The sequence below is a fragment of the Cricetulus griseus genome, chromosome 3, assembly GCF_003668045.3.
Source record: "Cricetulus griseus strain 17A/GY chromosome 3, alternate assembly CriGri-PICRH-1.0, whole genome shotgun sequence".
Lineage (NCBI taxonomy): Eukaryota > Metazoa > Chordata > Mammalia > Rodentia > Cricetidae > Cricetulus > Cricetulus griseus.
The window spans coordinates 99,879,218-99,894,886 of record NC_048596.1 but is presented as its reverse complement, the minus strand read 5'-3'; the positions used below and the strand labels follow the sequence as shown (position 1 = coordinate 99,894,886).

At 48.7% G+C, this 15,669-nt stretch overlaps 1 protein-coding gene across 1 annotated transcript in view; it reads right to left on the bottom strand.

The window, feature by feature from the left end:
• Slco2b1 (solute carrier organic anion transporter family member 2B1) overlaps positions 1-15,669 on the bottom strand; it is a 29,147-nt gene that overhangs the window by 6,268 nt on the left and 7,210 nt on the right. The window contains exons 6-8 of the mRNA XM_035441351.1: positions 13,100-13,290; positions 5,482-5,575; positions 1,180-1,537 (exon numbers count right to left, since the gene is read on the bottom strand). Coding sequence (XP_035297242.1) covers positions 1,180-1,537; positions 5,482-5,575; positions 13,100-13,290 — 643 coding nt within the window. The remainder of the gene's footprint in view (positions 1-1,179; positions 1,538-5,481; positions 5,576-13,099; positions 13,291-15,669) is intronic.

Genomic DNA, 15,669 nt, shown 5'->3' with positions numbered 1-15,669 from the left:
TAAGAGGGACACTCTGAAAGCTTCAGTGAATTAGAACCCAGAACCTATGAATTAACTTATAAGAACTTTGGTGAGACTATGAGTGGAATGCCATGTCAGAGCTGAGGGAGAGGAGGAGGAGAAGGAAGAAAACATAGCCAGGCAGCATGGTCTGAGACCAATTGAGTGAGCTAGTTCCTGTACAACTAGCATCATGGACATCTGCCCAGAGCCAAGGTCTCTTATACACCTGGCAGGCTCAAGGCTTCCCTTGTATGTTTCATTGAGTCCCCATGAACTCTCATTAATGGGTTCTATCATTGTTCTATTGCCTTCCCTACTGACTTGTAAAGTGTTGGTAAAATATCCATTGACTTCTCACTTGAAATGTCATTGGGAGGACCTGGTGCTTGCTCAGACTGGGGCTTCCTGAGGGCCTGGCTTCGGGCCCTCTGCATATGGAAGGCCCCTACTCCAGACAGCCCGGCTGTTTGGGAAAAGGAGAGGGGAAGGAGAAAGAAGGGAGAAAAGCAATAAGGATAGGGCTTATGGTGCCTTGGCTTCAAGCTGAGTCCACAGTCATGTGTAAGAGTCCAGGTGAGGGAACCTGGCACTTGAGTAAGGGAGGCTGTGCCAAGTAGAAAAAAGTTGGAGAATTCTAGCTGGGTGCTGGGCCAAACTAAGCTCAAACAGCTTCCAGGGAAAATGAGGTCATTATAGTAAGAGTCAGGGTTTCTTAACCTCTTCTGCTCCTGGAGAAGGACTGCCCAGCTCCCTGCTCACCCTTTCTCCAAGGCATGGAGCTTGTCTCTCTTGGGCAGATGTAACTTCAGCGGGGAACAAAAACCTCCCTCAGGCTACGCTAGGTCCTGCCTCCTATGCCTGGCTTCTATCCCACTCTGCTGGCCCACAGGTCTTGGCCTCCCTGGAAATGCCATCCCATGGGTGACTGTACTCTGACTCCATCTCTGGCCCTTCCCAGGAACATCAGATCTTCTGCCCCTGATGTTCCACCCATGCCTCTGCTACGGCATTTGATGTCATCCTGTGACCACAGCGTGCTTGTACCCGAGTCCAAGGAGAGTCATGCATAGAGCTTTGTAAGCACTGGGAGGAGACAGTGCCCCAGGGGAGGTGACAGGGGTAAGTGGCTCACTGACTACCCTCAGCATGCACCTTCCCATGCGAGTGCCTACTCACCCCAGGCCCTGGGTGATGCCTGCAATATGATGAGTAGAGCAGCCAATGAAGAAGAGTGGCAAGGTGAGCAGCAGACACAGCAGCGACCCCAGCAGGCAGAGGAGGCTGCACTGCACAGGGCTCAGGTGGAGACGCTTGACCAGGACACCTCCTAACACGATGCCCACAATGGACAAGGGGATAGTGAGGCTGCCAAGGAGCAGGTTGGCAAAGGAGGCTGTGATGGAAAACTGGCGCTCCAGGAACTTAGGCAGGAAGATAGCCAGGCCTGCCACCATGGATGAGGTGCACACCTGGGACAGGACTACCAGCAAGAAGATGGGATGGCGCAGCATCCTCAGCAGCACCCTGGGGAAGACTGTTGGGACAAGGGGGAGGAGGTCAGCACGGGCAGCCAGCCACACCATTTCCTTCCAGTGTTCTAGTGAATCCCAGGCTATCCCGTTACACTTGGCTCCTTTCCACCTCCTCCGACTTTGAAATTCTTCTCTTCATTGAGTCACCTGGGGGCTTATTTAACACGTTTATTTCTGTTCACTTCTGTTGGGTTCAATATAGTTCTATTTCATGCCATCTCATTTGAGTCTATGTCATTCACCCCGTCTCACTTCAGATTTTTCCTATTTCTATTGAATTGTTCTCCCTTTCCCATACTCCCACAGGCCCTTTCCATCTTGTCCTACACTTTCCATGCCAACCCGGACTTGGGTTCTCCCTTCTTGGTCCTCAACTCAGGTGCCCACTGCTGCCCTGATGTCTGATAGCTAGTGTGTGTTTCCCCAAGAGCAAACCTAAGAGATTACACATTTTATTCATTTAGCTGCTTTATTGCCACCTCACCCCCATTTTATTTAAGAGTAATAATTTTTACGGTATCAATTGCTTTATCTCTAGAGCCCAGGACACACCAGTCATTTTGTAAATACTGCTTAATGAATGAGGACCAGATCAAATGTCCAAATGCCTGAGGCAGAATCTCAGGCCTCCAGAGAAAGGGAATCCTGGGCAGCCTTGGGCCAGGAGGCTTCCTGGATGGAGGACATAGCTAGGACCTAGAGAATGAGGGGACTTGGAGAGAAATTCCAGGTAGGGTGTGGCCACAACACCAGCCTGGAAACAGGCAGTGGTTACTGCTGTTTTGGAATTGGGGACCTCACCAGGCTCTGGGTAGCTCCTGAATCCTGCCTTGGTGTCTCAGTCAGGCTGCCCACCCTGCAAGTGCTAATGGCAGGTAAATCCCTTTCCTCCTGGGTTCAGTGTCCTGGCAAGTAGGGTGTTCAGAGATGTCCAAAGTCACTTTCTGTTCTGATGCATGGGGTTTCTCCACTGTTAGACAAAGTGTGGGGAAGAGGAGAAGAGAGACCAGGGTGTGCTGGTGAGGAGAGACAAAGCCATGAGGGTCATATGAGAAGGTCTATTCCTGTCATACCAGAGCCTTTGTCCTTGTGTTATAGAGGGCACGTTCTATTTGTCTTCAGAGCATAGTCCAAGTAGCCTAGTCCCTATCCTCATGGCCTGTACCTGTTTCCTTCAGAGACAGAAAATAAAATCAGCCCAGGAGGAGTGAGTAGGGGCTAACACTGGAATGTGTCCTCCTTTAAGTCCCTAGTCCCCTGCCTCCAAACTGCATATTCAGCTAGCATTTGGAATGGGGTAGGTGGCCTCCAGGTAGCTGCTGCAGCCCCTTTCCTCTTCCCCTCCCTTTTGCTGTCTCCCTCCTCCTGAACTCCCTTCCTCCCTTCTCTCCTCCAGAGAGTTGCCCAGGGCATCTGAAGTTCCATATGAACTGAGAGATGTTTATATCACCTGGCCTTCACTGCAAGGTGGGCCCCCAGAGAGAGGCAGGGACACACTCAGGTTTGCTCAGAGCAAGCCTGGTGGAAGCTTCACCCCAGCCCCAAAGAGTCTGGAATGTTCTGGTGGAAAACCCTCTCCTCCATCTCTCTCTCTAAACCCTGCCTCATCTCAGAAAGCCTGCCAAATGATGACCCCTCCCCCAGAGCTGCTCAAGACCACTCCCACAGGGTATTTAAACTGTCCCCCAGAAAACAGACTCATGGCTTTCTGGTCTCTCTTTCCTGTCTCCTCTCTGGGAGGTGGGGGGCTGGAAAATCATTCAGGAGCATTGTATCCATTAAACATGACTTTTGATTCGGTTTGACTTGGTCTGATTTGCATTGCTGTGCCACTAGAGAGGCTTATGGATGCAGAAACTTTTCACAGGGTACCTCTTGCTCTCCTCACTTCTAGCACAGAACCACTCTCCCTTCTGCCCTCCCACTCTGTTCCTGTTCTTTCCAGCTGCCTGGCTCTGGAGGACTCCTCCATTCTGCTCACTGTGCTGTACTCATCTATGCCGTGGACTGTAAGCCCATCCCCCATCTCTCCTCAGCAGCCACAGCCTTCTCCACAAGGGATGGAAAATTCCTGGAGGTCAGGGCCATGCTTTTCCATTAGCTACCTGAAGGGGAATTCCAGGGCCTGTCTCCCACTCAACCTCCTCTTAAGAAAGGGCTTCCCTCACTCAGCACAAGGTCTCCACAGCAGACATGCCAGTACCTCCCTCAACCCAGTGATGGCTGTCTCCCTCATCAGCCTTTCTAGCTCATAGGCTAGGCACTGGCCTTAAACAGAACCAGTGTGCCCTTAGTTTAGTGCTGTTTCCTCCCTCAAGTCAAAGGCCTCTCCTAACTCCTGGACCATACCGTGCCCACCAGACAAGGTCCTCCTCTAGCATCCTAGTCAGGTCTCTTCCATCAGACAGCTTCCCCCTCCATTTGCAGACTGTAAGAGAATGTGTCTTCCACATCATGTAACTTCCCCAGCCAGGGATTGTCTTCTCCAAGAGTTTCTTCTCCTTCTGCCTCCCCCATGATTGGAGATGGTCAAATCCAGACCCTGGAGTCAGAATGGCCCATGTAGAGCCTTGCTGTCCAAGTTGCTAACCAGTCACAGGGCCTACGGATAGGCCCGTTTCTGACTTCTATAAGGCTCCTCTAGAAGCTGAATGATCCAGAGAAGAACTGGCCTAGACCACCAGCTCTAAGATTTAGCTTGCACAGCCAGGCCCAGCTGTGCTGAAGGCAAAGCAGTGATTCATACGTTCTTCCATGGTATAGTGTGCTGAGGCTTTCCAGCAGGGGGTGACAGAAATCAGCAGCGCAGGCCACTGTCTCTAGGCCCAGCCCCATTCAGACAGTCCCTTCTTCAGATAACTCAACATCAAATCTTAGAAAACTGGCAAAGAATTTGGTACAATTCTTTCTTGCTCCAAATGTCTTTGGTGAAAGGTGAAGGGTCCCCTTGGATAACACCTTCCGAAACCACAGCAATCCACTTTCTGTTCAGGCATGGATAAAAACAGCAAGGTAGATGTGCTCATAGGACAGACCATACCTTACATGGGCAGTTTTTAAAATAGTAGACAGTGCCATCTGTCCATACCTCATCCTACTTGACAGTCACACAAGGGTTGCCTTGAGAAAGGCAAAGCAAATATCACCAACCTAATCTTTACATGAGGAAACTCAGGTTAGAGATAGAAAAGAACTCACTGACCAGTGGCTGGTCGGCCTAACATCAGGGCTTTTTGACATGCCTGGCACATAGCAGGCACTCAATCAATGTCCACAGGGTCGAGTTCTTTAGAAAATGCTGCTTGGTCCCACTGTGAGCTCAGGTAACCGACTGATTGATTTTCTTGTGTCAGGATCAGGGTAGCATGACGTTTCTGTCAGTGAGTCTATTTCTTACCGTACTGAGAAATTGTCCTGGAAAACCAAGGCCCACAGAGAAGCAAGGACAAAGAACCAAGAAACCAGGTCCCTGGCTTTCTACCCATACCGCAGCTTGGAGATTTAATGAGCATTTACTCAAGGCTTCCTGCTGGCAGGCTTAGAGGGAAGTGGGTGAAGGACACAAACTCTGACCTCCAGGAGCTCCCTGCTATGGCAGAGGATAGGCAAAGACAAGGTAGAACTGAGACAGAAGCCCCAAGGATGCTGAGAGCCCAGAGGACGGTGGCATGTAGCCTTGTTGCTGGTGGGAGCCAGGCATACCCAGGGGACAGAAGGGCTCTTGAACATGACCAGCAGAGACAAGAAAGATTGTGATGGACATCAGTAAGAAAAGATGTTCCTAGCAGAGAGGTGTACATGACCAACCTTACTAGGAGTGTCTGGGCTCATGAGAAGACCATAGATACAGATTAACTAATAAAGACAAGCTTTAAGGGACTATGTTCAGTATAATCTCAAAGGCAGCTCTTGTTTCCTTCCTCCATTTTCTTCTGGGCTCACTTACCTTTGATAAACTGGACTATGGTCAAGTCCGGGGCAATCTGAGCCAATCCAGTCTCTTTCTTTAAGGGTTCATGCTGAGAGGAGAGCTCCTCACCCTAGGAAGACACACAGCCTGAGAGATCCTTTTCGGGGATGGCAGGGGGATAGGGAAGGGAGCTCTGGTGCCTCGTTAGGAGGCACCACTATTCCATTAATCAAGTTGACATAAGACTAGCTAGCACAGCCTTACCATGTAACTCTGACTGGCTCACTTTGTATACCAGGCTGACCTCAAAATGTGGCAAAGTGATCCTCTTGCCACTGCTCCTGAGTGCTAAGATTTTAGGCATGAGCCTCTGTGCCCTAGCTTCACGTCTCGTTTCTCAAGAGAGTCTCATGCTTGCTTTCCTATTTCAGAACCCATGGGCCACCTCTATCACAGACCCCCTGTCCAAACTCCCCCTGCCTTGCCTGCCCAAATAAAGCATCATTTTGATATTAGGAATTCACGCATAATGATATCTACTTATTAATAACCGATAACTGATGTCTCCTTTAATACAAGAACACATAATTTTTCTTCTCGCAAGATTAATTAGGACAGCTTTGTTTCTGTCTTCTATTCATATTAGATACATGAGTTCTGCTTGTATTTTACTATTTTTTACTAGTATTAAAATAAATGTTTAGAAAAATCTTTGAAAAATTATATTCTATCTAATAAAAATGATTTGATATTTATTTCTTTTGTGAAATTCTTCAAATTGAAAAAAAAACATGCTCTAAGAATGGGCATCACACAGCTACAAAGTGGTACAATTAAGACCCAAGGTTTTGTGGAGGGTTGCATTCATCACTATCCTGTGTTATAGTGCCCTCTGGGCTATAGGTTAGACATGCCTGCCACAGCCACATTATCTAAGACAGCAGTCACAAGTCACATGTGGTAACTAAGCACTTAAAATATGGCTAGTCCAACTAAAATATGTCACAAGTATAAAATATATATTGTATTTTCAAGTTATAGGAATAAACTCTTTATATTATTATGTGCCCAAATTGGAATATTTTAGACATAGTGAAATGTGTCTAAAATATGTATGTGTTTTTATTTTTTGAGACATGTCTCATGGTGGTCCAGGTTGGCTGAAGGTGACCTTGAACTCCTTTTAAAACAGAATCTCACTGTGTAACTCAGGCTAGCCTAGAGCTTGCATGTCTTACACTCCTGGTTACCCTCCTACCTCAACTCCCAGAGCGCTGGGACAACAGCCATGAGCTATCATCACATAGAGCTGACTTCAAAGTCCTGATCCTCCTGCCTCAACATCTTAAGTGCTGGGATTACAAACCTGTGATGCCAGGCCTAGTTTAAATTTATTATTAAAAGAAATCACATTGACTTTGAATGTAGCTAATAGAGACTTTAGCAACACACACACAACTCATCTTATAATCTCTTTTGGACAAACTGCAATAGGGAGGACCAGGGGGGCCTCTTCTTTAGTAGCCCTGGTCACATCATGGGAGAATGGTGTGGCCCAGGAGAGCCGAGGGAAAGATTCCAGGAGCAGAAGAAAGTAGGAGAAGCTAGATGCACAGAATGACAACTTCCCCATATTAATCACCAGGGAGGAGCAGACTCACCCTTGAGAGCAGGCAGAATCTTGTAAGCTTTGTGCCCTGGTCACAGTGTTACCTGCCCTTTGCATGTACATTCCCATCAGGTTGGCTGCACTTTCATGTCTGCCCTGTCACTTCAGTTCAGGTACTATCTGTCTGATGCTGGACTTTTTATTGCACTCATTTGGTGAGTGGGAAATGCCACCAAGGAGATATGGTAGAACAGGCCATCAAACTCAGGTTCTCTGGTACCCACCGGTATATGTTGTTACAAAGGAGATAAAGTTTGGGGATGGAAGAGGAGAGACAGATCTGGAGGGGCATGGAGGTCGGGGTGTCAAAAGTGGTGTTCAGAGAGCAGTGGAAAGAAGAGGTGACAGAGCAGGGCACAGGGTGACTTGAGGCATGGAGGTGAATGGAGCCTGCATTGGGGCAGACCCTGGGTACCACTGAAACCTGACTACAGCCAGTACTCCCTGAGGGCAGTCACTGGGGACAAGTGACAGACTGGAGCCAGACCTTGGAGGTCTATGGCCAGATGAAGGGATGGAGACTTTATTCTGGGGGTGTCAGGAGCCCTCAGTGCCCCCATATTCATACAGCCTATGCTTTCAATTTATTTCTATCTTTCAAATGTCATCTGTTTTGAGGACTTCTGACTAATAGTGGGTTCTTCAGACAGGAAGCACTGTGCTGCTCAAAGCAGGACTTGGGGTGACCCATCTGGCCTGTGGTTTGCCCAGGTCAGCAAGCCTGGTAGGACTTCCTCTCTTGGGGCTTGGTGCTGACAACTACAAGCCTACAGGACACCCATGCAGTGGAATAGGACTTGCTGTGGGCCTCTAGCCATCCTGAAGCTGTCTTTGGGGATAGCCGAGGTCCTAGAAGGCTTCATCCTGGGCAACGTAGGATGCCCTTAAACTTGTGGCCATTTTCCTGCCTCAGTCTCCAAAATGCTTGGATTACAATCATGAGATGGCACAACTGGTCCCATCTCTTCTTTAGCCTCAGTCTTTTTCTCTGCCAAACTCTTGTATGCCTAGACCAGCTGTTTCTTAACAGCACAAACCTTTGCCCAATTTGAAATCCCATCATGATGTCTGATAAAGGCTGTAACATCTCAGTGGTACAACACTTGCTTAGCATGCATAAGACCAGAAGTTAGCACTGGGCAAACAGAAACAAGTGCACTGCTATAAAACACGAAAGTGGGATTGTGCATTGGAGAGAGAAGGGTGGGGGAGCATCTACCTTCATTCTCTTTATGGTGTCATCCTTGGTGTTATATGTGGTACAGTTTGAAGTCTATTCAAGTATATCCTGAAAGGAATTCTAGCTCTGATATGAGGAAAGGGAGACTCTTCTTTGACCCTTTGGGCCAGAAACTGATCTCATATAGACAGACACAGGGGCACCACACTCTGGATCCCTCTGGGTCCCCATAGGCCTTAGTCCCTCCTCATGTGATACTGAGTGAGGGTTGCATGATCACTCAAGCCTTGGGACTCAAAGGGAATGTTAGGATGAAGTCTCAGCCCTTCACTGCCAGGGTGGGAAAGGAGACACAAGGGGCTTCAAGACTGGTGGAGAGGAATCTAGAACAGGACCTACAAAGAGGAAGCACAGGTGACAAGGAAGGCCAGTGTAACCCTGTACTCTAAGAAGCTACAGCAGGAACCCAAAAGTCCCAGGAGGAATATGAGTGGATCCTAGTAGGCTAGTCCTAAGTTTTGGGTTTTGAGGAATTTCTACATCCTGATTCTGCCCTTATCCTTGGCTATTGTCCCTTAGAAGTACATTGAGTTTAATGACTGAGACACACAACCAATGTCATGGACTCATGGTCTCTTATCCACTTAAACATGTGGATTTTTGTCAGGGGTGGTGGTGCATATCTAATACCAGCACTCAGTGGAATTAAGGATGAGCACTACTCTCTGTGATTTTTAGGCCAGCCTGATCTACATGGTAAGCTCTAGGCTAACCAGCACTACGCTATGAGACTCTATCTCAGGAAGAGACAGGGAGAGGGACAGAGGCAAGAGAGACAAAGACAGAAAAATAGAGACAGAGACAGAAAGACACAGAGAGGTGATTTTGGGACTCAAAGACTGTCAGACATCCATCCTTAGACTATGGGGTTGGGGGAGTTAGCTTAGTGAAGTGTTTGCTATGCAAATGTGAGGACCTTGGTTTGATGCCCAGAATTCATGTAAAAATGTTGGGTGCAATGGCCCAGACTTGTAGTCCCAGCACAGAGGAGGTAGAGATAGGCAGGTACCTAGGGCTTTCTGGTCTGGTCCCCTAGCCACAGAGATCCTATCTCAAACACTAAAGAAAGACCTTAGAAGGTTGTCCTCTGGTCTACACAGGCATGCACATACACATGTATCCACATCTGCACACACATACAAACACATGTGCGTGTGCACACACCGGCATGCACTAGTGCACACACATGCTTGCACAGGTACACGCAGATGCACAGGTGCACATGCAATACACATGAATGCGCAGGCACACATACACACATTCACACAGAGTTCTCTGATTTTAGAAGACAAGGACTTGAAAATCCCCAGCTATTAGAAATTAGAACTTTACCTGGTTGTAGTAGCTCATACTTCTCAGTTCAGCACTTGGGAGGGTGAGGCAGAAGGATCACTATGAGTTTGAGATCAGCCTGGGCTACACAGTAAGTTTTAGGTTAGCCCAGATTGAGCTCCCAGTGCCTACAAAATAAGACCCCAACCAGTCAACAGCAGACACAAAACCCAGAACACTAAGACTATACATTTGGGATTCTAAACTCAGAATTATTGAAGGAATAACACACAGATATCTTGGAAATACGACCCAAAAGAAGGCCATAGCACCCAATGGCACTCAGAGTCTGGGCATGGCCAGGATCCTTGATGCAAGAGGTAAGAGGCCTACCAGGAAAGGAGGCAGGTGGCCAGACCCCTTTCCAGTTCCTGGCTCAGCCTCAAGAACAGGTTCTCTGAGGGACCTGTGAACACTGGGGAGTGCTGTGAATTCGGACACCACTACCCAAGGGGAAATGCATCCAGCAATCTGTCAGACAGCCCTTAAGAGGCATTTTTGCTCCAAAGACCCTGCCGAGCCCTCATCCCTGAGCTAACATCCAGGAACCCATCTCCCCACACCTGACAGTCCTCCACTCATCAGCGCAGGTGTAAGGAGTCACAACCCAGTGACATGGAGCCAATTAGAGGACATAGCTTCAGGCTGTAGATCTGAAAATTATTGTCAAATCCACTGCCCACCTGTTAGACACAGGCTAGACCCTCTCATGATCAGACCAGCCTTGGCTTATGTACCACAGTCTCTCAGATACCTTTAATGTCTGCATTTACCTTTAGGGTACTTAGGGAGTCCCTGAGCCCTAAGTCTAGGAGAAGATGCTTGAAAAGGTTTCCCAAACAGACTGGCTTTGACTGCTTCCTTCTTACCCATCCCCCTCCCTGCAGGAGAGACACAGGCAGGAACTATCAGCCACTCCAGACCAGCCAGTCCAGACCAGCCTTAACCTACTGCAGAGTGGAGTCCTTTGCCCCTGTGTCCAGACCAGCCTTTACCTACCGCAGGGTGGGGTCTCCACTTGGGTGTTAGGAAGGACCACAGGGCCAGGCTTCAGAGAGCTGCCTGTGCTGTGAGTTGCTATGGGAGCCTGTGCTTGCCCTTTGCATTTCATATACCACCTCTTGTCTCCAGAGGAGTTCAGTGTGGTGGGCCTCACCCAGTGGGACCCCTTATCCTCCTCCAGGCTCTTCACTAGTGACCCTAAAGGGCCAGGCCAGCCAATCTTACTGCAAGCAGCCTGGCCAGCCCTGGCAGCCTTGAGGAGGTGGAGGCAGAGGATCGATTCCTCCTGCATCAATATTTATTGCCCAAGAGCTGCTGGAAGCAGATCACCATGTTCTCAGCCTGCAATATTTCCTTAAGACCTCTCAGCTCCTCGCCTCTCAGAACGCCACAAGCTGACAGGGTAGATGGAGCCAGCCAGGCAGGCACACAATCAGGACCAGCGTCACAAGGTTTCATGGCACAGAGCTCTCTAAGCCAACTCCAGGGACCACAGCTGCTGGGACTGCACATTCTGAGAACCCAAGGCAACTGGGTAGTGCTCTAGCAATCTGACCTCTGCTCCTTAGACTCACCACATACCACAGCAAGCATAGAGAAGTGACTTGCTGCAAAAGTACATGGCTGGCCTGTGACAGCAGACAGCCACCCACTCCTATTGTTCTCTGTTCAAATATAGGGTTCAACTCAGAGTGTCTGTCATCAGCCACACAGTCTCTTGTCCTCCCAACTCATAACTCCAAGGACTCCTCTCCAGGTTCTGGGAATTTGAATTCTTGGCCTGAGCTAGGCCAAGCTAGCTAGAACTGAGGTTCCAAGCTCTCATTTTCTGCTGAAATGCCCTCCCCCTGCCTCTGAGCCAGCACGGGAACTGCCAGCCCAGACATTCACTATGTCTGGGAATCAGCAGTGCAGAGCAGCACCACTTCTGGGCAAGTCCGTCCCAGAGCAGCAGAGCCTATGTCCATCTTCTTCCTGGCCCCTTGGTGCTCTGCCACCGGCTCCCATCATGGCCATCATGGCATCACTGGCCTCTCTTTAAGGCTTTTCCTGGCCTTCAGTCCTTACACACACAGCACCTGGTAAAGCAGCTGGAGGTCTTTGCTTCCTGTCCCTCCAGGGGTACCCAGGGGTCTTGAAGGCAGCAAAGGTTGTGTGATTCTGGCCCCCGCCAGCTGTCCTAACCTGAGCTGTCTTGGCCCTGTGGTGAGGTGGTTGACGAGGCTCAGCAGGGCAGATGGACCTTGGCTTAGATAGACTTGAACTCTCATTCTATAAATTGACCCTCAATTTAAAAAGGTAGTCCCCTTTTTAATCAGGCCCACTTCTTAAGTCGAACTGTCTTGTTCTGAGGAGGCCCTCCCCCACACAGCAGTAAACACTCTCAGAAGCAAAGTCCCAGGCCGCCACAGAAAGCAGAATTCCTCGTGCTGCAGAATATTCAGCAAGATTTGGATGAACTGTTATTTTGCAAGCACCATACTTCATTTATACATTTGAGATTTTAACAAGCACCTCACAAGCTTGGGAAAAGAGAAAGCATAATGTACAAAGCTTCTGAATATAGTCAAGTATGTATGTCTTAAAATATTAATAAAATTGAAATTATATTGTCAAAATAAACTTTTAAAACTTGTTCCCAGGGCCAGACAGACATACATAGCTTAGAGGTAGAGTCCCTATGTGCAAGGCCTGAGAGGGTCAGACCCCAGTATTAGGGGGAGGTGTTTTTTGTAATTTTTTTTATTTGGAATCAACTTACTGTCTTTTAGGCCTCATATTTTTGTGAATTCTTGGAAAAATCAGAGTCCTTGGCTTAGAATCATCTATCCTGCCCTATGGCTCATAGTTCCTGGCCTCTCTTTCAGTTGTATGACCTTGGACAAGGTCTCTCACCAGCCTAGCCCAGAGTGCTCACTGTGCTCTTAGCCCTATCACTGTGCCTGGAAAGGCCAGGTTCATGCCTACTGTGGAACCCTATGTGGAGGCTGTTTGCACCCATCATCCCACGGCTCTCCCCTCTGTTCTTGCCTGTGTCCTCCTATGTCCAGGTCAAATCCCTCCTCTCTCAGGAACTCTTCCTAGACCCAAGCTTGACAACCTCCACTTCTTAGCATCTCCCAACATGGCCAGATTTTCCAGAATTTCTAAGTGACCAACACTGAAGGATGTGAGCCCCAGTAAGCCTGTGCTCTCACTACAGGACTCCATGGCTTGCTCACTGAACTTGCTCACTTCATTCAACCTCTGGCCCCACATCTCCTGGATCATGGAAGGGCCCATGATGGTCACTGTGCATGCCTGTTGGGAGGAGGCAGTGGAGCTTGCTCAGGAAGCATGGAGCCTCTGTTAGGAAGTATTATGGTGGGTTCTGGAGCCTGAGCTAGGGCCACTACGTGGAGGGCACTTACCTTGTTGACAGTGGAGGCTGTACCAGCCAAGACCTTCCGCCTTAATCGAAGCTCATGTTTCTCCTTGGGCATCTCCTTGGGGAAGAAGAAGTAGGGGATGGCAGCCAGTACCACCAGTCCAACAGAGATGAGGAAGCCTAGCCACCAGGCACCCACCCATCGGGGGTCTTTTGGGGTCAAGTTGATACCTCCTGAAAGAAAACCATGGTGGTGTTAGTGTCACAGTTGGCTGTCATTTCTACCTCTGAGGACCTTCAATCACTAAGCCAATGCAGTACTGGGGGAAATCTCAGAATCCAGTGGTAACTCTCATCTCTATGCCTCAGCTTCTCCCACAGTGACATACAGGTATCAATAACATTAGATGAGGTTTTGTGCATCATAGAGTTGTTTGGAGAATTACAGACACACAGACACACACACACACACAGACACAGACACACAGACACAGACACACAGACACACACACACAGACACACACACACAGACACACAGACACACACACACACAGACACACACAGACACACACACACACACACACACACACACACACACACACACACCAAGAAAATTTAATTAAAAATTTAAAATCTAAGCTGGGTACTTGGGAAGTAGAAGCAGTAGGATCAAAAATTTCAAGGTCACCCTTGACTAAGCATTGAATATGAAGTCGGTCTGGTCTACATGACAGCCTGTCTCAAAAGCTAAACAAAATCCATGAAAGACAGGTAGGAAAAGCACTTGGAGGGATGTGTAATTTATAGGCACATGTTCCTCCTCTCCTGCTTCTATCCCTATTGCAATTTCCACTCTATTAGACCAAGTATTATTACTGAATCAAGTGAGGGTGGGATTGCTATTGTTTTCCAACCTGCATGTTTTAAAGAACTGGAACTGTTTAGCAGTTATTGAAGACCTGCTTCTAGTGACCTCAGGGTTTGGGGGAAGGTGGCTTGTCCCTATGTTTTTGTCCCTTACCTGTTTTAATTAGAACATAATGCATAACTGCCTGTAAGCTTTTAAAGCGAAGGGCTGAAGTGGGGGCATCTCCCTTCAGTCTCCCAGTGTTGGGGAGTTATTTTCTCTGAAGGGAGGATCATAAGACTTAGGAGGCTGAGAAAGTTACAAGATCCACAGAGGCCCTCTCTAAGGTCATAAAAGCAGTAAGCAATTTCTAGGCAGGAGCCTCTTGGGTGGGACCATCTACAAGTTGTGTAGGGAGCTTCAGGGATACAGATTCTGTGTGTTGTCACCTAAGCTGTGGTGGACCTCCCAGTGACACCATGGAGTCCTCCATGCTCCCATAAGTAATGCCATTAAACTCACTGGCTCACCAAGCTCACCTCAGAGGCAGTTGTTACTTTGGTCTGTCATCATCGTCCTATCTGGGGCAAAAAGACTTTTGCTCACTTCTCTCCAGAAAATGTCACACAACACCCCAGCATCACAGGTACTTTATAAAAATACAAGGCTCTGGTAGCACCAAGGAGCAGCTCACACAGCCTATTCTCTAGGTGCTGGATCCTGGCATCTCCAGGAAGAGTCGAGGGAGCACAGCCGGCAATTAGCAAATGGATCTCCAGAGCTGGGATGGGTGTGACTTCTCCACGATGGTACTCAATGCCTTCATTGTTTCTTGCCTGCCTGGCCCCATGCCACACTAGAGAGAGCATAACTCCTCTTCATGCACATGCTTGTCTGTGCCTGCAGCAGGCAGGAACCACCCACTATCCCAATCCCCCATGAAGAAAGAAGGACCTGGGAGGCGGCTCAAAAGCAACATTCACCTGTGTGCCAAGACGGTATCAACAGTAATAGGGAACACACACTTTCTCCCAAGTGGAGGTGTCTGGGAAACCTAGGTCACCCCACCTCCCAGAGCCTCTCCCTCAGGTTATTAAGGGGCTAGTAACAGAGCTTGAGTCTGGTATTGGAGCCTAGTGTTCTAGAAGGAAGAGATATGGGCAGAATTATCACTTGTGACAGTTATGAAGAACTGCCCAGACCTGTCCTGACTGGAGGAACCCATGGGAACAAATTACAGAATGACCACCCAGTCTCACATGTGTTGCTGGTGGCTTTTTAAGTGAGAGACAGGACTTCTGAGCAGTAGGAGGCAGAAGGCACACCTGGCACTCACATGCTGGTGTGACAAGCAGGCAGCTAAGAAGCCATGGTGACCTGCTCCGATAGAACTCCCCCAACCTACCCACCACCATCCCCTCACACACGAAAAGATCCAGGGCTCTGGGCCCCTATCCACCTCTTCCCGGCCACCTTCAGAACAAGCTTTAGCCAGACTCCTTGGCCCATTATGACTTCTAGATGATTCTGAGATTACGGTTTCCCAAATGATGCCTCTAGAAGTTTCTCGGACTCCAAGGTAGTCCCCTGGCTAAAAGGGTTTTTGAAATGCCCCAGGCAGTGTCAACTGGGAGAGGCCCAAGGGAACACTCTCAGTTCTCAGCATGCTACGGCTCTGGTCTTAGGAAGCCTTTCCCCCTGAAGGTGGTGTTCCCTACAAGCTAAGAGGGTATATGTCATTATCTGCCAACAGCGTGCCTGTGCCT